Source organism: Anarhichas minor, unplaced genomic scaffold (assembly GCF_050575085.1).
Source record: "Anarhichas minor isolate MPS153535 unplaced genomic scaffold, ASM5057508v1 ptg000003l, whole genome shotgun sequence".
Lineage (NCBI taxonomy): Eukaryota > Metazoa > Chordata > Actinopteri > Perciformes > Anarhichadidae > Anarhichas > Anarhichas minor.
In genome coordinates, this window is record NW_027466449.1 from 7,949,842 (window position 1) to 7,970,903 (window position 21,062).

Sequence of the window (21,062 nt, forward strand, 5' to 3'; positions counted from 1 at the left end):
GTGGAAGTGTTAGGGCATTTTATTACTTATTAAATCAGAGATACTCGGTGAGACCATTCAGACACATTCACCCTTTAATAAATCAATACAATAACACTAATGTGTTGGTCAAATATAGGGTGCTCTAAAAAACAATATACTGAATCAATATCATTACATAAAGGTAGTCCAAGGCCACTTTAGACGACTTATGAATTCACGTCAAGCTTCAAAGTCACCATTTTATATCACAGACTATCTGAAATATATCATTCTGTCATAAAAAAATAAACTTCAAATGTCATGAAATATAACTTTCAAGCCCTTCCACAAAAACAGGCCTTATCAAAAGTTACATTAAATTCATGCTTGTATGGCACTTTCATCTTTATATTTGATTATCATGTGAAACCACTTCAGACCAAATAAAGAAGTTTAAATAATATCAAGACCGAAAACTATAGTGTGAACAATCAATCTTTGCCCAAACTAAATGTCTTTCATGAAGAAAAAATATATATCTACACAATCTTCATTCAAAACATTTCAGGTTCAAACACACATATTAATAAGCAAATGGCATACTACTAGTAAACAACACAACAATGGGAGTGCAATGAATGAATGCCTCAGAGTTAAATGGAGTAAAACCAACATATAGACAATACAGCATACAGTAAATATGAGGAACAAATCAAGGCAAAGATGAGTAACAATATCCTAAATTCAATGAATCATATTTCTAAGTTGTCATTAAAAAGATGACATGTCACCTATCCCCCCAAAACAGCATGGAGTTTCTCGTAATTCACAGTATTGAGACAACATTGGATATGCTTGAAAACACAGGAAAAGTATATTTCTATCATCACATTTGTGCTTTCAGTCATTAAATCACCACTACCAACAATAACCCAATGATGTGATGACTAGGCATAGTTCGAGCTTTTTAAGAGTCATGCATAATGTGTTATAGATCACATACCTCTCAAAGAGCACTGACATCTATTTTCTGCAGGACATTTGTGATATCTAAGCAGGTATGGACATAAAGACACCCACACAACTTCAGATGAACTCTCACAGTTTGTTTTATCTACGGTAAATGGAGTAAGATCACGGATTGTTTTTTGCTGGTTAAGCCAGTAAGCTAACCATAATGTGGTGTGGGTTTACAACATGCTAGAGGGGAGGGGAAGGTTGTAGACATTTTGGATGTGAACACTGACATACATCTATGTACATGTATAGCTGTACGAGAGATTCACAAAGTATTTGTGGCCTTATCAGTATCAGGCAAAAAAATAAAGCTGTTACAATTGGAAGCATTGTCGTCAAAATCATGTCTGCCTAGATTCCCATCCCTTACAGGTAAGAAAGGTGGGGCGTTGCTTTACTCTTGTTTTGTTCCGAAGATTTGCAGGAAGAAGGAGAAGATGTAGATGATATCTAGATAGATGTTGAGAGAGGCAAAGACGTACTCTTCTGGACTCATGGTGTAGCGCTTGTTCCCCATGAGGAGCTGGGTGTCAAATGCCAAAAACTGCAACAAACAATAAAACAGCAAGTAAGACATCTTTCTGTTTTTCTAATTCTGATAGAAATGGTCACACATTGTTGACTATCAGTAATGGCTTGACAGAGTATGCACCCGTACCATTGTAAACAGTATGGCTCCAAGGACAGCGTAGGTGGCATCCAACCAGGGTACCTAAATGGCAAAAGGTTTCTTGATTAGATGAGATGCCAGTGTTTTAAATGTTTGTCAGCTGCATTTGATAGAACTATGTCCTGATTGCGTGAAAATCCTCCACATTCCAGTCTCACATGACACAACTGATGTGACTGTCTAATTTGACCGTCATACTTACATATTGAAAGGGAAGGACGACTGCCAGCACCAGTCCAGACATGAACATGACCATGCAGAAGACAAAGAGCACGCCTTGGTATGATGTCACATCAAACTAGATGGAGAAAGCGCATGAAATCAAACCTATGTTAATACAACAGTGGGAAAAGCTGACATGTGAGTGATTTTTGCTCTCCATCATGCATACAGTATATCAAATAGTATATGAAGTACAGTAAGGGAACACTTGTTTTTTCCTCACCTTAGTTTGGAAGCTGAAGACTGTGACCAGGAGACAGACTGCTGCTGTGATGCCCAGACACATCACCACTGACTTGGTGTTATAGAAGCTATTCAAACGAGAAACACAACTTACTGAAAATGTTTGAAGAAATTGTAAACAGAATACACAACACAGTTTTATAAAGGCCTACATGACTGGCTACACGTACAACCTCACATACTGTAAAGGAAATACATGGCTGCCTTATTATCTGGATGCAAATGGGATCATGCTAGCTGGTCTAAAGCGGAAAGAGACAATGCAAAGTAACACAAGACAATGACATAAAACTGTGAGCAATCATAAAAGTGTACCTGGACAACATCCCTGTCATGTAGGAGAGTGAGAGGGTCTGCAACAGAACATATAATAGCCATGTCAAAATGCAGGTATTTGTTCAAATCTCTTTTGACAAGTCATAACCGGAGAGCATTACATTTTATAAAATGTATCAATAAAATAATCATTAAAGCTGTACTTACAAAGATGGCGAGCAGAATCAGATTCCATGGAAACTGTCTCCTGTAGGAGTGAGTAGAGTACGGTTCACAATCACAACACTGTTTTGTTATGTTGATGATGTGCATTTCATTTTGAGAAGTTTTAACTTACCTTGGTGCAGAGCAGCAAGATAGGGTCAGATATGTGACAAAGAACACAGCACTGGTGAACAACAGAAACATAGTTAGATATTTAGTTAGATAGAAGTCACATGAACCAGAAAACGTACAGAGTGACTGAGTATTACTGAGTTGAGTCTCACTCTACTTACTAAGAGGCCCAGTACCAGCCAGGGTTGGATTGAATGTAGTCTTTCACTGGGTCACTAAAAGGAGCACAGTCTTAAGTAAGATCACTACCCGCAAATACTTGTTCAATATTGTAACACATGAGAGACAATTGAAAAAGACTGGTCTTACGCTCACCAGAATGTGAAAATAGCCACAATCGCAAGAGTCACCAAAAGCTGGATCATCAAGATGGCGTACACCTAAAAGAAAGCAATGAAAAAATGTTGCATAGTCGTACATGTAGTGGCATGTGCTGAGCAGGAGAAGTTTAACAACATTCATTTGAGGTCAATTATAAGCGATGCACAGCATTCACAACAGAGCTAATACTATAATCAATAAAGCTTTCTGATACCTTACGGATGAAGACCCTCCTGATGTTGCGATCATCCCAGGTGAACTCTGTGAGCGTCTCAACATCATTGTAGCAAGGAGCACTGGTGCCTGGACAACACATTTTTGGTGGGATGTATATGCATAGCAGTCAACATATACTTCTGTAATCCTACGTTAATGACACACTGACTTTATGATCAAATATAGAAGGATAATGTGTTGCCATACCTGCAGTGGCTTCCTCATAGCTGGGAGGAGTTGGTGACACCAAAGCTTCTACACTGGAGCCATTGGTGGCCTTGTTTGCAAGTGACAGCTGACACAGTAGCACAAAAGATGAACAAGTTGTTACCTTTTTAGATTATAGTCTTTTACACATTTATGGTGAGGATGAATCAAATGTTTCAGATACTATCAGTGTTGCATAATGCTTTAGGCACTGTTCCCTATGTCAGCAAAGTAACTTGATACTTAGTGTGACATAACACATACTAAAATTGTAGCATCTGTGGCGCAAAGAAGCACACTGTATAATGCATATTCAGGATGAGTACAAGTCAGTCATATTGCAGCTTCACCATATCAGAAAATGAAAAAAAAGTGGGCTATCAAGATTAATGATCATGACGGATGCTGTTGTACAGTGTTGTATTACAATCACCTAAACTTGGATTGATGTGTATTGCCATCACATTTTATGGCTGAAATTCCAAGTGTTTTCCTTGCCTACAGTTACTCACAGACCAACTGCTTTCACTCGCCAACTGACAGCTCAGCTTCTTTCAGTACTTATACTTTAATTGATATTTAAATAGTTTCAGCGTCTATCTCACAACTTCAACTGAAACTTAAGCTGATAGCAGTGATAGCCGTATACCAACACATTAACTTGTAACCGTTATTAGTGCTGGTATCGTCTATTACAAGAGTTTTGATTGACATGCTGACAGATCCTATTGTCACGCAGTAGCAGCGTCCAGTTGATTAAACCCGGCTCTCAGGTAACGTGAGGCTATTAGCATGCGGGTCGACAGAGCATCGGTTTCTCGTTATTAATTAATTAATTAACTATTGAACGACGATGTTTTAAAAAAAAAACTCAGAATTTTCAACACCGTTCTTCCCATTTGGTTGACAGAATATGGGGCACAAACTGACTCGGAGACAGTTTGGCTTGACGTTAGTTAACTAACTAGAGCTACAGAAAGAAAAGGGTTGTCTTGGTGACGCATCATGGTGAAACAGCCTGTGACGCATTTCATTCATATAAATTCAGGAAACTCAACTGCTGAGCATTGAACACAACAGCACAACAGATATCAAAAATGCAACACTTTATGTAACAGCTATTATTTTGTGGCTCAAAATGCGAATATACTGCGGGACACAAAACCATGTTATTAAAATCCACTACCCAAGTTTTAGTTATTCATTAAAATGACTCAATAATCTGCAATTTGGTGGTAATTACAACTGAAAAGCTGTCATTACCATTAAGCACAATAGTCAGACTCCAGGGCTGCAGTAGAGACACGCACATCAGCTCACTGTTATGTAACAATCTAGACCTCATACAGAAAATCCTAATCTGTCAGACGTAAACATTAACTGAATCACATTAAAGCAAACGCATACCTTGCCCTTTGTCATGATGGCTGTCTGTCGCGTCCTGTTCTGTATGCCAACCAGTCAATGGGGCTCAGGTGTCTCCTTTATTAATGTCGTTCTTGCAGAGTCTGAAGGACTGGAAGCTGTGTGAAAGGACCTCAGATTGATAGTGCTGTTCTTGCCTGCTCAGACTGGACACACTATCTGACGATTCAGTGACGTAATCCCAAAACAACGCAGTTAGGACTCGTGCAGATACCCCTCCCTCACCCACAGAGTGATGTTCTAGCAGCATCTAGGTGAAGCTGCATCATAGAGAACAGATGGGACTGTACCACAGCAGCAGGGAAAATGGGGAGGATGGATGCCTGCATATAGGCCGTTAGAGACGTCCAGAGAAATCCGGAAATATGGTCTGCAGCAAAACCTAAGAGAGTGATATACAACTTGGCTCAAAAACTCTTTCCGTGTATATAAATAGGACTCTTGCATTTCAATTACCTAAAACACAAGTGGCTTCTTTCAGTAAATGTGAATAATTTACAGCTTTAACTTCTAAATGAATGTTCATTATCTATAGTATTTTTTTAAATGATTGGTGCAGAACACATTAACGCTAAACGTTTTTGTTAATTTTGAATAAAATAAAAAATGTAGCTTGAGCAGCATTAACATTACGTTTTCCCTTTAAAGAAAAGACACATTAAAATATTCAATATTGCACTATTTTGGATTATTTGGAAACCCAAACTGATGCTACTGAATACATATTACAAAACATCAATATGGCACAAATTTAAATTCCAGTTATATCCAACAATTAAATATGAATCATGTACAATACGTACGCTTTTATTTAAAAGTGTAAAGATCACAGATAATATGAGAAAATATCCCAAAGATGATGCAAAAGAAGTATTCAAAGTAAAACCAACAAACTGTACATTTCTCTCTTCAATAAAACAGACGCAGGAACAGAAAACATAGAGAAGTATTGCAAGAACTGATGTTCAGATACTGGTCTACATTTTTTAAAATACATTTTGAGCTCTCTGTAAACTCTTTTCATGTCTGTTTTAAAATATGATGGAACATCTATATATTACTGATCTTCTCACTGACAAGTGAGATTAATTATATTGTGTCAAACACTTCACCCCATCTCCCTATTGGTGCACACAATGAGGCAATACTGTGTTATCTGGAATAGTTTGATACACAGGAGTTTTGGACATTGCAGCACATTACTTGACAAATGAAGGTCGATATGGCTACGTTCCCAAAGAAGCCCCACACAGACAGGATTAGTAAAAGTATCTCCCAAAAAAAAAACACAACTAAGAAGCAACATGGTAACAAGTAAAAATATAATACAATTTAACTGAATTTTTAATCCCCCCCCCCCTTTGGACTTTGATTTCCTTCAGTCCTGTATTTGGCAAACTATAGACTTATGATCATTGGAACACATCGGGTCTCTACTTTTAGTCGCACAAAACAGGCACGTTACATTCAAAACCAGTCAAGCGTAACCAAATATGTGGTTCCTCTCCTCAGTACATGTCCCCCTCGTCTCTGGTTCCTTCCAGTCTCAGGTCTGTGTCATTTCTGCCCAGAGTAAACAGACTGACTACAGCCATCAAAGCTGCCAGCATCATAACAGCACAGCCTCCAAACATGTGTCTGGTGCCGCTACCTTCCTCCCCGCCGCCTGTTCCTGATATCTCCCCATGAAGCGCCAGCAGCCCTATGCAGGCCAGCAGGTGCAGAGGCAGTCTGAACCAGGCCAGCACACTAGCCCTCTTCTCCTCTGGGATCACCCTGCCCTGGAGAAAACTGACGGAAGGGAAATAGAGCCCACAGGCCAGCTCCAGCAGCAGGAAGGCCAGAAAGGATTCATGAGGTCTAGGTTGGCCTGGGGCAGTGGAGAAGGTCAGCATGAAGAGGGAGAAGAAGGCCATCAGCACAGCCAGGCAGAGAACATGGCCAGGCTGTAGACGATAGCGTGTGGAGGTGGCTACTCGGTACAGCAAGGAGCCGGCCATGCTGGCAGCCATCAGGCAAGAGAACACTATTCCCAAAGGAGGCCCATGAGGGTCCAGTACCGGGGTCCACAGGAAAACAAAAATGTAAAGGACACTTTCAAACAGAGCCTGCACTCCACCTAAGAGCATGACTCTCCTGTCTGACAGCAGGCAGCGCAAGCCGTCATGGCAGCTGCGTGAGAAACGGGCCCTCGCAGACAAACGGGTCACGCCTCCATTTGGAGTGCCAAGAGGCAGTTTTTGTTCGTCCCCCCCAGGACCGTCTTCAGCCTCTTCCTTGCCCCAGTCGGTTAGCACCACCCAGCCACAGCATGCCAAGCAGGGCACAGCCAGGAGAAAGGGAGCCACCGGCCCCAGGTGGAGCCATTCAGCCAGCAAGTTAGCCACCAGCCCTGCTCCCACAGCGAGCCCGTGATTCCAGGTAGCAGCTTTGGTGAAGGTACCGGGGATCCACTCCTTGGGGAAATCGTGGACGACTACATGCCGGTGCACGTACCAGGCTTCAAATGTGGTGGTGAGCAGGGATGTGGACAGACCCCCCAGGATCCGACCCAAAATCAAAACAAAGTAGTCTGTGGACAGCTTGGTGAGACAACACGCAGAGTAGGACAGGCAGAAGAGAAGACATGTCTGCCTGCGACCCAAGAATTGAGGGAGCCAGCCTGAAATTGGAGCAAACAGAACACAGGAGGCCAGGCCACACACATATAAGATGGCTATTTGGGATTCCAGGAAGCTGTAGTGACGGTAGAGTTTGTAGAGGTAAGGACCCTGGAGCCAGTCTGCCGACAAAGCCAAAAGGTATGCCCGAAGGAATACGCTCTGGAAGCGACGGAAAACTGGGTTGGCTACAGCAGGAGTGGACTGAGGGGGGACGAGGCGGCGTGCTGTGAGCTCGAGGGCAACACACAGGGCAAGCAGGAAGATGATGGCAAGATATGCTGTCACCAACATGGTGCGATAGTCGGCACCCACTTGAGGTCAAACCTGAGGTCCTGGTCCGTGTTCAAATCTCTTCCTTCTATTTCTCAGCACCTGTGGAGATACAAGGCGAACAAGTACAGAAAGAAGAGAGTTACCAGTGATCAAGTTAGCTATAGTAATTAGCCATGTTAAATCCGCAGCTAACTTGGCTAATAAGCTTTTACTTTTAGGAATCTAAGTTGGTTGACTAACACTAGTCAATACAACCGAGTTTACCAAGCCAGTTACAGCAGTAGAGTGCGGGTTACCTTCATCAATGGCAGAAAGCCTGACTTGCGTCAATTCAGTTGTGTTTACTTAAAACACGTATACAGCTGAGAGCGCCTAACGTTACATGCTAACGCTAGCCTACAAGCTAACCTGCTGCCGACGTCAAGATAAAATAGTTATTTGCGTCACTATCGTACCACACGTTTTCCCACTTCTGTAACATGATATCTTACCGTGCCATTTGACAGCAGTCCCATATCAGTTACACGACGTACAAAACATAACTAACATAGTGATGGTGTTTGATGAGCTGCGGTAGCAAACACACCAGTCACTTCCTGGATCCTGGATCCATTATTTCACCACAAGGTGGCATCACTATACTTTGCTTTCTGATTTCCAGCGGTAGGAGAAAGTTATGTCATGTGTCCACACATCCCGTGTTGCAACTTTTTCAGAGTGCCAGTCCACTCTTAAGGTTGTATTTGATTCATTTAAATTACTTATAGTCCATTATTTGAAGTAGCCCAGTTCTTTTTAAAACGGCACACCTACTCTACTGATGCTCTACAACATGCTTTAAGGATAATGAACTATGTTGTTTTGCTCTATCTGACCTGGATTGTTAAACTATGAAGGCAATCACCCCTCTTAAAGTGAACGCAACCTGATAATAAAAGTGCCTCTAACTTTATTGAGATGTGCCAGTGCACACTTTGATTTGCAGTATAGGTTAATCATTATTATACAGCCTACTATATGTCATTATTCGGTGCCACTACTGATGTAAGAGGGTCACAAGATTAAGAACCAGTGGTTTAATCTTAAATCTTAACAATGTATTGTATTTTATTCGGTCTTCACGTGTTTTTTCATGTCAAATCTTAATCTGCAAAGTAACATTTCCCTCTAAAATGTAGTGGAGAAGTACAAAGCATGCATAAAAGCAGCAAGTACCTCAATATTGTACCTAGGTACAATACTTGCGTATATGTACTTAGTTACTTTCCACCACTGGCCCTGACTACATCTTCATTACACCATTTTGCCCGAATGGACACAAAAGAGTGACGCACAAGCGGAGTAATACATAATTCAAACTTTATATAATTTTATCATTTCTATTTAGGAATAAAGATTTACAAAATGTACAAGATGTGCTCAATCAGCCACAATCAAACAGTGAGAAGACCAATCAAATAAGATCTCTCACCCAGAAATATCTCTTGTGTTTGTATGACAAACATTGGGGGCAGAGGAAGGGTGCATGTGGAGTGAGTGCTGGTGATTTCAGGGATTATGCTGGTTGGTTTCATCGTCGGATAGCAGGAATTGCGTCCAAGCCGTCTGAGAATCCCCACTACATATTCTCCTGTGCAAAGCCCCCTTGGCATGGCCAAACCCCCACCAATTGCAGGAAGGACAGTACATTCGTCTTTATACCAGTCATCTGTCCGATCCATCACATCAATTCAGTCATTGATACATAAACACTAGGGTAACATAATATTTACAGCAACAAAAATAAACAAAGGAACTACAAAACCCAACATGCATGAGGCGTCTCAATCAGTACAGCTGTCATACAATATAATGACGCAGACACAATGTTTTTTTGAGATAAAATAAAATGCCGTTGACTTATGAAGTTGGCATATTTAAAACCAAGGTGTGCCATTTTTTTTCTGGAAGATCAGTCAAAAATAGTAAGACACAGAATGCATTCTATTGTGTACAAGTGACACATTAAAATAGTGGTCTCATTCCAGTACTAATGCAGATGGTATGTTTGTGAAACATTGACACATAATTACCTTAACATTTCATATTTTGCTATGTATTATATACAGGTTCCCTTTCTCTTAAACACAGGCTGACATTGTCAATCATCTCTAATGGTCCCTAAATAATAACTGTCTTTCAGCTGCTGCCTGTCGATACTGTACGGCTTAAGGAATAAACAGAAGTGAACTGGCTTTTATTCTTAAGTACACTGGATATAATGAGCAAGTGCACAACAGGGTAATACAAAATCTACATGACCATTATTTTTTTTTTTTACTGGAACAATGTCTCTCAAGAGGTGTTGAGGTTGTATGTTTATTTGTCCCAAAACATAGCATGAAGATCAATAGTGAGTCAAAAATATGTTCACTAATGCCCCCATTTATCTTTTTGAAAACTACTCCCCAGATTGCACAATTCCTTTTTTCCTCAATTTTCAAGGAAGTCCTGTCCTTGGAAGATAATATGTGTGTGTGTGTGTGTCTCTGTGGTGTCATATATTTCTCTGTAAAACAGTTCATGGCTGTGTGCTCCATGAACAAGCGTCTCCTCATGGGTCGATGCGAAAGGCCAACAGTTTGTCGGAGTGCAGACTGTTGAGGGTGCGCAGGTCGGGCAGGCGCAGGAGGAGTTTGGGGAAGAGAGTGGTGTCATCTGGGCGGCGGCGAGTGATCAGTGACCGCAGGGCACGGATCAGACCATCCTGTAGTTGCTCCACAGCCCGCATGTCTGTGATGCCAGAACGATCTGTGGAGCACAGAGGGATGCCAGTGTGAGTGGTTAACAGACACAGTAACTACATTATTGCTCCATTAACAAATGTCACTGCTCTGCAGCTTTTGTCACTGTTTTCCGACACATTAGGTAAATAGTGCACCTCTCACCTGCAGAGACCAGCACCACAGCCATAAAGAGGGCCATTTCATCAGGTTCTAGCCCCAAGGAGCCCAGATTCTCACTGAAGTCAAACATTGCGTCCAGCAGAGAGCCCATGCCCAAGGCCCGCAGGGTGGACAGGGGGTAAGTTTGGCCATTCAGGAAAGTCACTGTACGCTCCTCAGCATTGAACAAGGTGCAGAACCTAACCATCAGAACCTAAACACACGAAAGAGTGGAAAAAAAACGGGAGCAAAAAGATAAGTTTGAGACAAATACTAAAACCAATAATACATGTGGAATCACAAAGAAGGAGCCACATATTTTAAACAACTCATCTGAAATGTATGTCATTACCTGGAAGGTGCCTGATTTGAGCAGCATGACTTGGTCTTGTTGGCTAAGCTCCTGAAATCCTGGGATGCCCTTGGCAAACTCTACCACCTCCTTGACAGCAGGAGTGAAACACTGCGAGAAGGATTCCCATATCTCCTGACTCGTGCGCTCTGCCCCTGATACAGGCCACGCATTGAGAGGACAGGCCTTAGAGAAAGACAAAGGACATAGAAAGAATCATGAGCTGTTTGTCAGACAAGATATATTACAAAGTCTTGATCTGCTTTATGCTTCCTGCACTTACCAGCACTTTAGCTCCTGAAGCTAATTTCCATGGGCAGGTGGGCTGATTTTGGGTACTTCCTGCATTGCAAAAACTGTTATGATTGGCAGAGCTGCCTTTTTGAGAGGTTGCACTGTTAGACTGATCATGATTCTGATTTGTTGACACTAAGTAGGTGTAGCGATTGTTGTCCACATTGAGGAATGTAGGTTGGTTGTCATTAGGGACAACTGGGCATAGAGTGGCAGACGCAACAGGGCAAGACTGATAACTCAGGGCGGAGGTGGGGTGAGCGGAGACTTGGGTAAAACTGGCACCCTGAGAAAAGGGAGATGTGTTATTGTTGGTAGTGATGTTTGCAGCCTTGGTTGCTCTCTCGTGGCTGTTGCTGCTGGTGAAGATATCACGGTAGGCTCTGGAGATGGCCCCGATGGCTTCTTTTGAGTGGCCATCTTCTGGGCTGCTGGAAGTCTCCCTCACTGAAGGTGAGTCCATGTCTATGGCCGCCGACTCATTGAGGCTGTTCATGTAGCTTTGCATCTCATCCAGAAGTCGCTGCTTCTCTCTCTTGGGGATGCGGCCAAAACGCACAGCTAGAGAAGACACAAGCAGCATATGTTTTGTTCCATATTATTTCAGAGTTTTTATTTTTTTTTAATTTTTTTATTTTTATTTAAAATGATAAAGATGCAAGCACTAAAATGACCCCCAAGACAAATTATTTTCTTAAAGATCAAAAGGCAGGTGCATCCTAAAAATACGGTGTTGCCATTTAGGAAAGACAGACTGCTACTGTTAATTATGCTGGCTAGAAGCTGAGCATATTGAAACATGACCTATTTCAACTTTTTATACACACGCATACATCAAAAGCATAAAATCTCCTTAAGTGGTAAGTGATTTCAAGGAGAATCATCTAAGTTTTGATATGAAACTTCCCTCTCTTCACCCATCGCCCCATCCCTCTTCCCACAGTAACTATCAGCTGGAGAGGCTATTTATAGACCCCTGCTACCATCTGCCTCACCCTCTCCTCTATCCACCCGTTTCCTTCCTCTCCCGCTCCCTCCCTCCATTTGCAAGTAGGGCAGTGGGGCAACGTGAGCGTGATGTCACTGGCACTAAGTATGTGAGAGGGAGAAGGACGAGAGAGGTGCTTGAAATGTGGACTGACATGAGAGACGGTGATGCATAGAAAGGGAGAGTATGTGTCTGTGTGTGTGTGTGCAAGGTGTAGTTAGATAAGGCAGACAAGTTGCGCTGGTGCAGCTTCAAAGACTTTTGCATGAATAGCATATTTTAAACCTTTTTTGGATGTATAGCAAAAAATGTGGATAGCAGCAATACTGTTTTAGGCAATGTACTGTTATTCTTATATGTTAAACATAAGCAATTTACATAAAAACACAAAGCTGCAGTGTTGGGTAAAGTGAGGTGATCTACTTGACACAGTAATATGCACAGTATATTGCTATGTTTATCAAAGATACGGTAATCTGTTCATTGCCAGCAGGATCCTTTGATGAGGATGTGGCCAATAATGTGGCATGAGATGAATCCCTTTCATCATGGTTAAAAAGAAGCAAATGATGCTCTGGTTGGAGGAAGAAAAGTGTGCCATCATGCCAATGGACTTATTAATGTCAATATATTGCAGAGCCAAAGTCACACAGCTGCCTAGTGTGTGACTGTGAATGAGGGTGTACTATTTATTGTGGTCTGTAGGCAGTTGCCTGCGGTTTTCCTGTTTTCGTAATGACAGAAGCAAAGCAAAAACGGGTTTCTAGGTTGTGGTCCTTATTGCTTTCAAAAATCGCCTCTAAAAGGGTCGACCTGACTCTTTGTACTCTTATTGAGTCACATATCGCCACCCTATTTTCTCTGTGCACCAGAAGTGTCAAGCATGTGCAGAAATAACACAAACCTGTTTCCTAGATTAGGCAATGCAGGGTACTGAAGGGTGGAGATGAGCAGAAACCATACTGAGAAGAAGAAGGCAGGCACACTGCACCAAGTAGGTCATGATGTACGAGTACACTATAGGCCCAACCAATTCTGTATTGTTTTTCTAGGTCAGCCCAGCTGTTTTCGTAATCTGTGACGATAGGCGATCAATCAGTGTTCAGTTTTCAGAACTTAAACTAGGTGATGTGAGCATCACGCCTGATAAAGCCTGTCACAGCGACTGACTGTTTTCTGCATCCATTGCTTAATTGTTGCCCTATCCCTCATTAATTGCAGTAAGATGTTCTATGGGCATACACAAGGTAATCAAGTTGACCCTGTTCCAATTTCCTAAAAATAATTCCTGTGTTTGCCGCAGTTTTCCAAATGATAGATAGCTTCGGGGACTTCAAGGCTCCTCTTCTCATAAATCACTGTCTGAGAGGCAGACGCAAGAGAGCTGAGGGAACATGGTGGGTATACGTGGAGGAGGATGGGCTGTACTGAACAAGAACATAGAGGAAAGAGTATTGTGGGAGGATGCTGCAAAGGGCATGAGAAAGACACCTAGAAACTTAAGCGAGTGAGACAAGGCTAGATGGTAATCTTTGGCAGTGCAGTGAGTGACCGTATAGAAGAGCAAGACAGGTGCAGGTCTGATGATAAAGTGAGAGGCTGAGCTACTGGCACGATGACCTCAAAAGACTTTCCGCAATAGATGTTTCACACAGACCTACATATCAGCACTGTGCCTCTCTCAGGCAGCCTATTTCCCTGCTGCTTTGGTTAATCAGAACACTGTGGCACTCTGGCAGAACTGCATGAGGGCCTTTCTCTTAAAAAAAAAAAAAGGAAATGTGTCAGGATGTCTCACCATCTCTTGACATGCCAACAGAGAGGCATTTCTTGAAGCGGCAGTGCTGGCATCGGTTACGGTTCATGCGCATGATCAGACAGTTCTCATTTTTGACACACATCTTGTAGTTGATGTTCTGCTGGATGCTGCGGCGGAAAAAACCCTGAGACAAAAAAAACAACAACAACAGAAAAAGCACATGAAACTGGTGCACTGAAACCAACACATTATTGAATCACGCCACATGATTTTTTCAGCGGCTTACCTTGCAACCCTCACATGCATGCACTCCATAGTGGAAACCAGATGCAATGTCCCCACAGACTTTGCAAAGCAGAACCATTCCACCCGTCTCTGAGGAAGGGTAAACCGACAGTTAGATGAACTCGAAAAACGCCAATCAAACGCCTATCTTCATGCATATCGACAACGAGGAAACACTTACTTGTGAAAGTTCCTGTGAATCCGCAAGGCCTCTTTCCTGCGATGGGGTGCGCATAGGTGTGCTGTGGAGTGGCTGCTGCTGGGGGGGAACTGTAGACTTCTGGGAACTGGAATATCAGTTTGGAGGAAGGGGTGGTGCACCCAGCTGCCCTATGTTTAAACGTCCCAATCTCTGTGAAGGTGACCTCCTCTGGAGATGAGGGCTGGGAGTGTAAAGAAGGGGACTGTGTCTGGTACCCACTGGAGGGGCTGCCAGGGCTGGGGCTCGAACTGCCAGAGGAGCCTGCGTACAGGATGACTCCTGCAGACAAGGGAAAGAGTGGAGAACATCAGACCTCTGAGCCGAGAGTTCAAGCTCCTCGTTAAAGCACACAATGTCATTTAGATATTGATAACAAGTGGCATTGTTATTAAGGTATTATTATTAAATTATTATTATGTATGCCGTGCATGCAATTGTTGGCTTAATTAAACGAATTAAGTTGCATCATAAATTAAAGTTGGCCATCCATACTCCCTTTAAACCGTTACGCTACGCTTTGGATGTGATGGGGTGGAATGTTGCACAAGTTCTGGGCAGCAGTGAACAGCTCTGAGAATTTGATGCGTCGTTGCCTCATCCATCCTTCACGGTCACGCGGATAAAGTGGGCGCTAAAAATACTGCTGGGAGCCCAGCAACAAAGCAAGCAGGCTTCCAGTAGAAGCACCAACGAAGCGCCACGTTTTTGTAAAGAAATCCTGCGTCATGCTAACGCAGCATTTATACAGGCACCATAAGTAAGTTGTCGGTCCAATGTGGTTGTTTCTGAAGTGTTTTCTCCCCCCCCCCACTCATGCGTTGTGGATGAGCTGAGACACGGCCTCACGTGTCTGCTGGGTCTGCTGCTGCTGCCGCCTCCTCCGCTCCAATAATAGCCTCGCTCGCTCCCCTGGCACCCTGCCCAGCGCCAGCTAACAGCACGACACCTGACCGGCGCCTCACATGCATGGACTGCTGACACGGTTGCTGCCCAAAGCAACTCCGCAGTCTCGTGTGGAAATACATAACGATCTGCAGTCTGATCTGTGTTTACAAACACACGCTGACTGGGAAGTTCCCCGGGCGTGCGGTGGCACCGAGTCTCTAAGCCACTGCTGTTCATGCGCCACCGACGGTCGGAGAATGTGAGTCACGTTTTTGCAAAGGAAAAGCCTCAACTGTATGGACTGGCTGGTGTAATGATATACTAACAACTCGTGTACTCGCCTACAGTTGAGTCCAGCAGAGAGACGTTCAAAATGACAAAGTGAAATATATAAAAAAGGAGGAATTCCCAACATTCAAATCATTTCCAACATCCAAAAGTCGTGCATAAGTGCAGTAGGCCTTTCCTTGTGTTAATGTGTGTTGCCCTTTGCTGCGCATGGAGGTATTTGTTTTAGCTCTAATGTGTTGATGATCCCTCACCCAGGTCATGCCAGAGCCAAAGACATACAGACACAGGCCTGAGCCTCCCCTCCTCCTGAGTTTACATGCAGACAGTCGTGGCCCAAGCCCCACTCCACCCAAACACATTGCATGCAAAGACTCACATGTACAGTGTTTATGAAGGCCCCCAAGAGCCACTGAGCTGTAAACTCTGATTAGCAATCACTTTTACAGTCTGCTTTTCAGGCGATAGAGGGATATAAAAAAGTGTCATATTCGAAAGGTCAATACACTTTATATCATGTTGATAAACATTGCAGACCCCCTTCTTCTTCATACATTTGTTGTTTTCTTGTGACCATAGCATTGCCACCTGCAAAGAAGATATTAGTTGTCATCTGGCCTCAGTCCTCATCATGTTTGAGGGAAAACATGATACTGTCATTTTCTATTCTTTAATGCAAACGTTGCAAGACATTTAAGTAAAGCTGTTTTTATTCTTAGTTTTGGCAGCTTGTGATATCAAACAACTAGCTGTTTTACATGTTTTCATTTATTTCGAACTGCATTAAATCCTTCCTCAATGCCCATGTTAAACTACCCATGCCAACACTAATCTGCCAGGAACGTGAAGGCAGGCAAAGAAACGTGAGCAGTGAGCACTTCACAGGCACAGCAGCTCCTCTCCTTCATTAACTCAGGCTTATGTAAGGTCAATATTACAGGAACGTAGAATGATGTGCATGCACCTCCAGCATATCTCAAACTGATACTGCATCACACACTCGCATGCAGTCGAGGAGTTGTATCACAGTTATAATTTATAAATACCACGATATGATTTGAAATCGAGTCTAAATAGCCTGGTGTATGGTTTGATGTTGCTAAAGTTGCACTGGCACGATGTGCTCAGTCAAACATGGATTTGAAAAACGCATAATTTTCAGGATTGTAGCCTATGCTTTTATCAGCATATCTGTTTAGGCATCGTTTAGAGAGAGCAAGCAAACGGCGCATGAGGCGGCAAAACGTGACGAGAGTGAAAAAAAAAAAAAAAGTGAATGCAATGAATCGCTGACCCACTGACCAAGCTCACTATCACCGCAGGCGGCATCAGCACAGAAGCGTCCGTGCGAGCGGGGAAGCGGCGGGAGGCGGGAGGAGGGCGCGGGCATCTCACGCGTCGCACGCGGCTTTGTGAGGAAAGCCACGTGAGGAGACTTTTGACAGAGCGTTCGCTGGAAAGACTTGAATCCGCGCTCCAGCCAGAAGCCGGAGCACATACAGTCCGCCAGGGGCTTATAATTAAAGAGCCGAATCTACTGTAATAAAGCAGCGTGCTATGCGGCGGGGTGGTCTGAATGTGCACTACCAGCAGCACCACATGCACCGTCAGCCAGGTGCTGCATCTAGTTTACCAACAATATATGAAATACCGCTGCAACGTCTTCTAATGCTTTTCAGAAAGCCTCCACTAGGGGAGTGTGAGGGGACGTACTGTATTTGTGAGTGAGAACATACAGTGTACAAAGTAATGCAGCGGACAGTGGAGGAAGTCAGTTGGTCTGCTTTTTATCATATGAGCATTTGACAGATGCAATCTAAGACCTAGTGCAATTGAGCAACCCGGACAAGAAGACTGGGCTGAACTGAGCAAATTGGTATTTGTGTTAGAAAAGAACTTGTTACAACTGACTCCCACACCAAAGTACGGTTGACCCTTCACATGAGGACAAGTATCTACAGATCATGAAAATATTGATTTTGGCAAACACATATTCCAAAATGCATGTCACATTAGCATTATGAAGATGTACAGTTTTTTAGTTTTTCTAAAATGTTGGACTGTAAACTGTTACAGCCGATCACAAACTCCCAACTGTTATGTTACAACTGATGACATGACAGTGTATTTCTGCATATGATCTGTTTGGGTCTATATTGTACGGTAGGCCTATATGGAATACAGGAAATGCAATTGTATGAATGAATCATGACAATAATCTTTTGGGGGAATAATGCATTTGCATGCAACCCCTCCAACCCAATCATCTCTGCAGGAGGAATTAGGGCTCTGTGTCAACACACACACACACACACACACTCTGTCTGTCTCTCTCTCTCTCTCATTTGATCTCGACTTTATGAGCCTTACAGCCCACCGGTGCAGCTATATTTTTGCCAAGTTATTATGTTTATGAGCTTTGTTTCTATCACTACACCGACCTCCGAAAAAACTAAACTGAAGTAATGTGCATTCCAATAACTAATTGAAACAAAAGGTCAGGGAAACCACTTCAAGGTGGTCATTTGGATTTAGATCGGTGAGAGGAAGAACAAATTACAGACTTATGGAAAGTTAAAAGATGCACTGCCATTTAACTTGAAAATAAACAATTATATTACCTGTAAAATATATAAATAGACAATCATTTAAAAAGCTTGAAATTGCCAACATGTCTCCACCACAACACCGAGCATCCTCCGAACATCAAACACCAGCAGAAAAGGCCAGCATGCAGTCTTCATCTTTATCGGCTGACTAATACACCTATTATCTGTGGTTGATCATTTAACTGCCTTGCTTGTTCCGTGACAACACTGGCCTACTTTGTCAACATGAATAGAAAGTCATAACTCGGTGAGAGGGTTTAGTGATGCCCACGGATTCGAGTAACAATGACAGTGCCGAGGGTGCGCCAATGTGCTGGAACGTGACTGCGTTTTGTAAATGATTCACCGTCAGTTAGGAGAGGAAAGCATGTCCACCTTTGGCTGACCTCGAGAAAGTACTGTCTAATACCACTTATCAGATGAAAGTCCTGCAGTTATCAACTTTTATGCTGCAGGCACTAAATTGATGGCCTTGATAATGGAAACAAACACACTTTTTATTGAATTTAGAAACAAGTTGACGTCATTAAATGCCGAATTTTCATAAACCAATAAGATGACCAACATCAGTCAAACACGTGCATGAAAAATATATTTCGTGCATGACTCACATAGGTTGCACATAATTGTCAAGTATGCACATATTGGAGCTGTGTTTTACACACTGTTCGATTAAGTATTTCTCACTTTTTAAATAATTATTTTTTTTTTTAAAGTTGAGTCAGACAAAGCTAAATACTTATCCCTATTGACTGATGGCAACAACATGAATGAAAACTGAATCATATGTCTAAATCAGCATATGGTATAAAGGAGGGTTAACATAATGTTAAAATGAATCTTACCACCACCAGGGCTGTTATCCATTTCTCTTTTTGATGTCGATCACTTTAAGCAGACTTGAAGATAGACGTCCGTAAAAGACAGGTGAGAAAGTTGAAAAACAGCTTTGCATAAAACACCTGCTCAGTTGAGCCAAAAATGGGAAGAAGTGATGGAAATGTCTCCAGTGCGCGTAAAGTTGTCTCCCAGTTAATTGTAGAGAGGTGTCCCTCTTGTGTGCTCAGTTCTGATCTGACAGAGGTGAGTTGTAAAGGCTGGTCTTCTCAAAGATACCTGGATGCCTTCTGTGCTCAGGATATTGCGCCTCGGCTCGAGCGCATGTGATGTTGCACAAGCGGAGATTAAAAGATTTTCATGAATTCCAAGAGAGTGGAGTCAGCATATCCGCGAACAGCGTCAGTTATGACATACACACCCACTGATACAAACACCCACTTCGCTCACGTTTGCAAGGTGAGTAGGAAATGTGACCGCCCGTCCCTTCGCTCAACTTGTGTTGTGTCTGTGTGGGATTTGGCTCACTCTTTGTATCTCGCGGAGTCACTTCTCTCCCTCTCTCTCTCCCTCAGGCTTTTGTGCATTTTCATTGGCGGGGATCTGGAACAGAGGGGAGTTTGATGTGCTTATTCGACCGCAGTCGGTTATGTGTTCAGTAAAGCCACGCTACATGTGGGCTCTGCATGTGCCGGGGAGAGTGCTGCCCCACTGATACACATTTTATGCAAAATACGCAGCGTGTGGCGCGCAGGGATGGAGAGATTGGTGGATGAAGCACATGGACAATAGGCGTGGCTCACCGTGACTGCCTGTTCTCTGACCACTGAGACATGCCAAACAACAAGAAGTGTCAAGTTTAAAGCCCATGTGCCAAAGGAAACTCTAGATGCGCAATTAAAACTATGTCATGCAACAACATGCTACTGGAGTGAGCCAATCATTGCAAACGCTCAATTTAGGCTAAAATTTAGATTTTAGATTTAGATTTAAATGTATGATTATTTTAGCACTGTAAAACCAAGTCCACTCTGTGTTCTCAAGGGTGCCGTTTTTTTTTTTTTTTTTTTACAGTTTTCCATTGTACACCTATTTTAAATGTTTGTGCAGCAAAAAGTTCTATAACATTCAGTCAGCAACAAACTCTGCAGCCTGCTGTGTGACTCTGAAGATGTAGGTCAACTGTGCAGAGCTTGTGGATAGCGCCTCTTAGTGGCAAATTATGGAATTGACGCATAAACTTGATCTATCTAGACTAAATATAGGTTCCTTAGAAGTGTCAATGCAAGAGTACACTTTAATGGTTTTATTGCAGATAAATAACTATAGCGTTTGAAAATCAAATTTCAAATTAGTCATGAAATGCGTTTTAAACTCTTGAGTTTTCATTCGTCAAATAAATTACACATAGTTGCTTGAATGTCTGAGATCATCAAAATGAGATAAGCAGCTCGTAAATTAATGATTTTTTATTATCACGTTTTTAAATAAACCCAATGCAATAGGTTTTATTTAACACTAACTGTTTTTTAATCTTAAACGTCAGCTACAAAGCTGTAATAAAAATGTTTGCTTTGTATTATAATGTATTTATACATTTGATTACTTTCCATCTAGTAACTAATAATTGCTTTAATACCTTGTTATCTCTCAAACATTTCTTTGATTCCCTTTCTCGTATACTTACTCGTGGCACTGTAAAGACATTTTTAACTTGATAAGCCCAAAAAAGTGGATTCTGCTCAAATTGGACATGATCACAGACAAGGAGTGGCCTGATTTAGTAGGCTCTATATTTACATACATACA

At 42.4% G+C, this 21,062-nt stretch overlaps 3 protein-coding genes across 4 annotated transcripts; all 3 read right to left on the minus strand.

Annotated features, from left to right (window-relative positions):
• Positions 1 to 78: 78 nt before the first annotated feature.
• LOC142954816 (protein lifeguard 2-like) lies at positions 79 to 5,558 on the minus strand. The gene is made up of 12 exons (XM_076096078.1): positions 4,877 to 5,558; positions 3,470 to 3,557; positions 3,261 to 3,349; positions 3,041 to 3,105; positions 2,887 to 2,940; positions 2,727 to 2,777; positions 2,597 to 2,636; positions 2,429 to 2,466; positions 2,094 to 2,181; positions 1,851 to 1,946; positions 1,637 to 1,690; positions 79 to 1,522 (listed from the first exon to the last, which is right to left on the minus strand). The coding sequence occupies exons 1-12, from the start codon at positions 4,889 to 4,891 to the stop codon at positions 1,373 to 1,375; spliced, it is 828 nt and encodes a 275-aa protein (XP_075952193.1). The 5' UTR covers positions 4,892 to 5,558; the 3' UTR covers positions 79 to 1,372.
• Positions 5,559 to 5,685: 127 nt separating this feature from the next.
• Positions 5,686 to 8,467, minus strand: slc61a1 (solute carrier family 61 member 1). 2 transcript variants are annotated; one of them, XM_076096059.1, is made up of 2 exons: positions 8,322 to 8,467; positions 5,686 to 7,929 (listed from the first exon to the last, which is right to left on the minus strand). In XM_076096059.1, exon 2 carries the CDS (start codon positions 7,846 to 7,848, stop codon positions 6,403 to 6,405), a length of 1,446 nt encoding a protein of 481 aa, XP_075952174.1. In that variant the 5' UTR covers positions 7,849 to 7,929; positions 8,322 to 8,467; the 3' UTR covers positions 5,686 to 6,402. The 2 variants fall into 2 exon arrangements, with proteins under 2 accessions (XP_075952174.1, XP_075952182.1); XM_076096067.1 differs by lacking the exon at positions 8,322 to 8,467 and adding an exon at positions 8,127 to 8,280.
• Positions 8,468 to 9,172: 705 nt separating this feature from the next.
• Positions 9,173 to 19,733, minus strand: nr1d4a (nuclear receptor subfamily 1, group D, member 4a). Its single transcript, XM_076096091.1, has 8 exons — positions 19,262 to 19,733; positions 14,614 to 14,913; positions 14,434 to 14,522; positions 14,187 to 14,331; positions 11,390 to 11,961; positions 11,107 to 11,292; positions 10,758 to 10,968; positions 9,173 to 10,620 (listed from the first exon to the last, which is right to left on the minus strand). Exons 1-8 carry the CDS (start codon positions 19,281 to 19,283, stop codon positions 10,424 to 10,426), a joined length of 1,722 nt encoding a protein of 573 aa, XP_075952206.1. The 5' UTR covers positions 19,284 to 19,733; the 3' UTR covers positions 9,173 to 10,423.
• Positions 19,734 to 21,062: the final 1,329 nt, after the last annotated feature.

Excerpts from the sequence above, each read along its gene's own strand:
- LOC142954816 (XM_076096078.1), bottom strand. Across the intron at positions 2,637-2,726 it reads TCTTGCTGCTCTGCACCAAG|GAGACAGTTTCCATGGAATC; the intron begins GTAAGTTAAAAC and ends TCACTCCTACAG. Across the intron at positions 2,467-2,596 it reads TGATTCTGCTCGCCATCTTT|ACCCTCTCACTCTCCTACAT; the intron begins GTAAGTACAGCT and ends GTTCTGTTGCAG.
- slc61a1 (XM_076096059.1), bottom strand. The coding sequence starts at position 7,848 with ATGTTGGTGACAGCATATCTTGCCATCATCTTCCTGCTTGCCCTGTGT.
- nr1d4a (XM_076096091.1), bottom strand. The coding sequence starts at position 19,283 with ATGGATAACAGCCCTGGTGGTG. Across the intron at positions 14,523-14,613 it reads ATTCACAGGAACTTTCACAA|AGACGGGTGGAATGGTTCTG; the intron begins GTAAGTGTTTCC and ends ACCCTTCCTCAG. Across the intron at positions 10,969-11,106 it reads TCAAATCAGGCACCTTCCAG|GTTCTGATGGTTAGGTTCTG; the intron begins GTAATGACATAC and ends TCGTGTGTTTAG.